Consider the following 6,626-nt stretch of genomic DNA (forward strand, 5'->3'; position numbering starts at 1 on the left):
AATTATACTGAAAAACTAATTTTGTTGTTTTTTTGATTACCTTATTAAAAATGCTTTTTTCAATTGTATCGGGTTGTGGGTCACTTGGCTTTTACAAAAAGGGGTCGCCACCCGAAAAAGATTGGGAACCGTTGCTCTATGCCTTCATAAAGGACATACTTTTCCTTTGTTTAAGGGTATTTGGGCAGTTAATTCTCTGTTGTATTCTCAAGCAAACAATACATACGCATACTTATCCTTTTTTAACTCCATTCCCGATAACCCGGCATTTTCACAAACTCGGCCACCCTTCAGTCCACATTAGGCCGAGTTTTTGAGGCTCTACTGTACCATAATATCATTAAAAATATATGCTTACTAGAAAAGTTCTGTGCAACATAAATATCTTTTGACTGTATAGTTAATAAATTTTAATTAAGAATAATCCTTTATACTTTACAATAAATTATATAAGCCATAAAGTAATATAATCACAATTTAAATTATTACATACCAAAATACATGACTACAAACTGTTGATGAAGCATCATATTGGTCATTCCAGTATTTTTGAGCTGTGTCTGGAGTTGCCTAAAATACAAATTTGTTCAAGTTATTTGCAGCTCTTTAAACTTAATAATACACATATTCTTATGCTATATGCAATGTTATATTAAAAGTATAACTGGCAATTGGAATTAGAAAGCAGGTTTTGCTGAACATTTATTATGACCAAAAATTATTAATAACTTAAAAGATCATGTTTTATAATTTTAATTTTTTAAATAAATAATTTATCAAGGTATGATACTAAAATCTAAAGTATTTGGTGATTAAAACACTTACTTTTCGATACTTTGATTTTAAGTCTGCGAGTGTTTCTTGTTTTGCTTGTAAACCAGTGTTAGGCCTGTATATTCTATATAACTTGTCTCTCTCACGTTTGTCTTTGACTCGTCTGGCAGAATCTTCAACTGCTAAAACTGCCGTCTTCTTGTTATTACGAGTCTAGAAAAATTATACATATTAAAATATTTAATAAGCAAAAAGAAGCATTTTTGTTTCAATTCTCAGTTCTTTATCAACAAGCAGATTTATATTTAATTTTTATTAAATGCTTTTTTCTTTGATTACATTCATTACAAATAACAAATTAAGTGAGTAAAACGGAATTAATGCACAAAATAAATCATACAGAAAACATTATTATTTTTACATACATATAATATTTAATGTATATATAAATAAGTATACTAAACTTCAAAACATTTTACTTTAATTTTATCATGAGGAAAATGCCAATAACGAATTTTTAAAACTCAATTTAACATATATAAACTTAATTTCTCACAGAAATATCAATTTCATTTTCTGAATCTACTTTATTAGATTCTAGGTTCATTTGTTTAAAAAAAGTTATAAAAATTTCACATAATTATATCAGCTTGAGAATTTTCATAAATTGACAAGAATATAACTTTTTAATAAAAAGTAAAATACATCTGGATTTTCTACAAAGAATATAACTACTAAAGACCACAAAGATAGTGGTTACAACATCCTGTCAAAAGTAAATTAGATATAACACACTAAACAAAATTCTCGCACAAAAATTGCACCAACAACACAGTAATGAGGCAGTGCATGGTTCATGATACACCCAACATATGTGATGCCAGGAGTATTTTACTTCAAATGTCTGATGTGGAATTTGGGATGAGCAGCTTCTTAGTCCCATATTTATTAATAGTACCCCGAGTATTGACTGATATCTGAACAAACACAATGAATGGTCTGGCAACTGTTGGATAGGACACTATGGACACCTCATTCTCCAGACTTGATCCCTCTAAATTTTTTCCTGTGGACTCACCTGAAAGCAACTATGTATGATGCAGCATTGCATGATATTGGCAAATTGGAGAGGCATAAGAGGCTCATGAAAGCAATCAATCAATCTTTATTATTTGATATAATGGGTGTTATTACAAAGGGAATTAAATAACACTGTTAGTTTATGTTTGATACATGAACAAAGAATTTATATAATGTTAACTTGGCAAAACTGTCACTGAATAAAATTTGATAACAAAAATCAGATGGTAGTGTAGCAACTCAGATATCTAAAAGAATATTACAAGAATCAAGAAAGCGTTTTCTCATAACAATCACTGTCATTCTACAAAAAGAACATTTGGAATCACACAACACATTAATTATTTTACCATTTAGGTTTATTGAAAACCTATTTAATCTAAATTGTGCAGTAAATGACTATTGTCTAATTGGAGTTATAAAATAAATAAGATGCTAGAGTTCACATTCCATTAACACTTGCCACTGAATATTAATTTTTTTCTGAAAATCAAAAATGAGTAAGTGATCAGCTGTATTAAGTCAAATTGAAGATTTTTTTTGTGAAAGAAATAAAATTAATTAATGAGGGTGAGTGGAGGAGCATGGTACATATGTGTACCAATCAGTTTTTTATTTGGTACTCACATGTACCATCAGGTAAGAAATGACAACACCAACTACAGAAGTTCTTTATTGTAAATGATAAATTTTGTGAATAATATACTATTTTGTGTGATATTATATGCAACAATCTTTGCACAACAAACACACTGTGTTGGACCTTCCATGGAAAGATGTAATTCTGCCTTAAAGAGTTTTCTTTTTTTCAAAGGAAGACCTCTTCTTCATAATGATAAATTGGTGTTCTCTTTCCTCCAGCAAGATTTACCAAAGGGGTTAAAATAATGAGAAAGTTCCTTAACTGTCTCAAGTCATGTAATGTACATACTCAGAACATATGCATTTGTTGCATATGTTCTGAGGCAAGTATAAAAAAATACCTTTTCCACCACTTAGTGGACTTTGTCATGATTGTACAGATCTGTAAACTGATCAGCTTGATCAACTCTACCAATTTTCTGTTGATAAAATGCAATGGCTAGAGGACAGTTAATTGACTTTTTGCTAACCTCTTCTATTTTTCTTAGTAATTTTTGCCAAATCATCTGCTAGGCATTGGTTAGTGATGCAGTTAACTATTTTGTAGATATAAAGAATGAGGAAAACTTTACGGAATATTTCTATTAGATTCGAGTGCTTTGTGATATATATGAGCAGTTCACAGATTCTTTCAGGAGAGATGGCTTCAGCAGGCTAAAATTTGGAACCATCCAATGAAAATGATGATTGACAGAAGTCTGATTAGAAATAAATTTTTGTTGTTCAGATCCGCTGGATATATTTGTTTCAATATTCTCAATCTTTTGTTGACTGTTTTTACATGTTGAGGGTTTCTCTAGATCTCACAAAAATCCATTCTCACTTTCACTTTCCATATAATCACTTGATTCAAAATCATAAGATATTAAAGACAAATCAGACAAATGTTCAACAAAGCAACAAAGTTCCTTTAGACTTGAACTTATTTTCATTCTGCTGCTCAAATAAAAATATGTTCATCTACAGAACTAAGTATAAGTACAACCAACATATGTACAAGTAAAACATCTGACTGGTACATATATGTACCACACAAAAAAAATAACAAAATGATAAGCAAAATGAAAACAATATTTACCTACCTAAATATTGGTGATCTTTATATATCAAAACTAGTGATGTGCTGGATCATTAAAAATGTATATCCACGGATACAGATCATTAGTGTCTAGATCTGCAGATACGGATACAGATCTCAACTTTTGTACTCAGTCAGTGCCGGTGCGTGTGACCTTGGACAGATAGTTGACACTTTGCATTAGTAACATGACATATTTTGACTTGCACTGTGCGTGTTTTTGTTTACAGTTTAGTGTGACACGGAATAGCATAGATTACGTTTGCATTTTTGGAAAGTGTTGAGTTAAATTAAAATAAAAACAATGTAGACAAAAAAGTTTAGTAGTGTAATATGGAAATATTTTACGATAGTAAATGAATTTTGCATGATAAAATTTTTGCAATGTGAATATGCCAAATATGTGATTTTAAGAAATAAAAAGTGATTTGAATTGAAGTTATTAGTATTTTATTGCTACCTATCTTTAAAATTTCATATAAGTAATGAAATTCATTAAGATAAAAGATCCGTTAAAGATCTGCTAAAAAGTAATGGATAAGTAATCTTTTTTCCCCCCCTGGATATCCGCGGATACGGATATCGGGCACATCACTAATCAAAACATTCTATAAACTACAGAATTCTGCCAATATAACCAAAGAAAGAGAAATATGATCTAGTGGTACCTTCAATATCTCACTATAAATTGTTATAACTGCTAGTTCATTGAATTTTATTTCTTGATTGATTCATTTAGATATATTGAATTTAATTTGTAGAAATTCTGGTTCCTCAATATTTTATTGAATGCTTTACATTAACAATAATGATACTAACAAATACATTATTAAAATCTTTATAATTTTTACCTGAATTGATAAATAAAAGCCTTCATTACTATCAGTTAATTCCTTCCATATATCCATTACAGCATCCCAACACATTCCTCTTTCAACACTTACCTAAAAAGAATAGAAGAATAGGAGAAAATTACAATTAGAATTCTTATTTAAGCATCAAAATCAAAAATTAAATTTATTTAAAAATTTTTAATTAAAAGTAATAAAATAATAGATGCTAACTGTATGTAATTCAATATTAGCTGTTCCAGTTGCATGTTTCCTGACAAATACATTGCATTTAATACGTTTAACTTGATTTCCTCCCAGTCCAAGATCTGAAATTGAATTCAAGTTTAATTTTAAATATTGAAACTTGACTTGGTTAAATAATATTTTATTATGTACCTAAAATGCCCATATCCCATCGTCCTGTTTTTTTGGCATGCTGAATAACAGCTTCTAATGTGTCCGTAAAATATTTGAAAAGTCTGTTTTGCAAATGAACCTCCATACCAAGTATACGATTTAAAAACTTGCTCATATTATTGTAATCTGAAAAGAAAATAGTTTTTATTAATAACATTAGACAGTAAATAAACTCAAAATATAACAAATCCATATTTCATTAAACATTTAAAAGAATAACAATTTACAAAACATATTGTAAAAAATATTTAATCTATAGAAATAATACATACTTATATATTTTAAAATAAGCAATCTACAGTTAATAAACTGTAGATTGCTTATTTTAATCTAAAAATTATGAATAAGCAATCTACAGTTAATAAACTGTAGATTGCTTATTCATAATTTTTGTATCAAAAATTTCTTTAATTTTAATACTTTTGTTTTCTTTTACAAATTTTTTTTTATTTGACTGAATGTAGATACATATTATTGATACCTCCAAACTCCAAAACAACAATAAGCAATCATTAGAAATAAACCACAAGATGAATTATGTGACAATAAGCTACACTGCTCAATGGGCACATCAGTTTAAATGAGCTTTGCTAATAATAAGCATTTAATTTAAAATCTCTCAGACTATATTTTGACCAATGCTGCTGTTTCTAGGGTAATTTAAACCTCTCAGGGTACTCTTTCGGGTAAATCTAAGGTAAAACTGCCCTGTGATCTTATCCTTTTTTGTACAGTACGCTTGTAAAAGAAATCTATGCCAGATTTGATTTCAGTAATGACATTTTTTCATATCTGCTTTTGATTGAACCAGAAAATGCACAAAATTTAACAGTGAGGTCTTTGGAGCCATTGTTTAAAAATGTTAAGGTTGATTTACAAGCTGTAGACAATGAATGGCATAAACAAGCCCTATTTGACTTGGGGTCAGAAAGTGATACTGTCAGAAATATTTAATTTAGAAAATGCTGCTGGAGAGTTTGTTTCAAAATCTTGAAAAATTGTTGGTTTATTGATGATATTACCAGCTTCCAATGCATCTGTTGAGCAAATATTTAGTCAGCTAATTAGCTATTTAGTAAGATATCGCACAGATATTCTTTGAAAACTGAAACAATTTGTAACCTAATGCTATAAAAACAAGTGTTACATCTGTTTGAAACATTGTAAGAACAGAAAGAAAAAAATAAAGACAATGGAAAGAGTAGAGATAAAACTCTTACAAGGAGATTGACAAGTGTTTGTCTCTGATTTAAATAAAACTTGGTGAGCATGTAGCAAAAAACACAAATAGTTCCTTGTCCAAATAATAGAACTCACTTCTCAAGCATTTCCAAAAAATGGCTTTTAAAAATTGAGTGTTTAGCCTACAAGTCTAAAAGTTCTACCTGTCCCAGGAAAGGCAATAACTGAGTGGATAAGGTTCTAGATCAGTGTTTCTCAATGGGGCGATATCACCCCCATGTAGGTGTTTTTCCATATTGGGGGGCAATTATTAACAATTTACATTTTGGGGGATGAAAAACAATTTTCTGGGTGATATAGTAAAATATTATATTAAGAATAATTAGATAAAATTAGACAGATTATGAAACAAATGTCTATTACAGTGTTTCTCAAATGGGGCGATATCGCCCCCATGTAGGTGTTTTTCCATGTTGAGGGGGCAATTAGTAACAATTTATATTTTGGGGGGGCAAAAAACAATTTTCTGGGCAATATAGTAAAACATTATATTCAGAATAATTAGATATTTTATTCGTTATATCGTATAATAATTAAACAAATAACATTATACTAGTCAC

The 6,626-nt window shown here is 29.3% G+C and overlaps 1 protein-coding gene across 1 annotated transcript; it reads right to left on the bottom strand.

The window, feature by feature from the left end:
• Positions 1-462: 462 nt before the first annotated feature.
• Positions 463-4,977, bottom strand: LOC111616999 (protein strawberry notch homolog 1-like). The gene is made up of 5 exons (XM_023358345.1): positions 4,804-4,977; positions 4,639-4,733; positions 4,426-4,518; positions 826-987; positions 463-570 (listed from the first exon to the last, which is right to left on the bottom strand). Exons 1-5 carry the CDS (start codon positions 4,937-4,939, stop codon positions 478-480), a joined length of 579 nt encoding a protein of 192 aa, XP_023214113.1. The 5' UTR covers positions 4,940-4,977; the 3' UTR covers positions 463-477.
• Positions 4,978-6,626: the final 1,649 nt, after the last annotated feature.

This window comes from Centruroides sculpturatus, unplaced genomic scaffold (assembly GCF_000671375.1).
Source record: "Centruroides sculpturatus isolate CEXI.00-Female unplaced genomic scaffold, Cexi_2.0 scaffold4464, whole genome shotgun sequence".
NCBI classification, from domain to species: Eukaryota; Metazoa; Arthropoda; class Arachnida; order Scorpiones; family Buthidae; genus Centruroides; species Centruroides sculpturatus.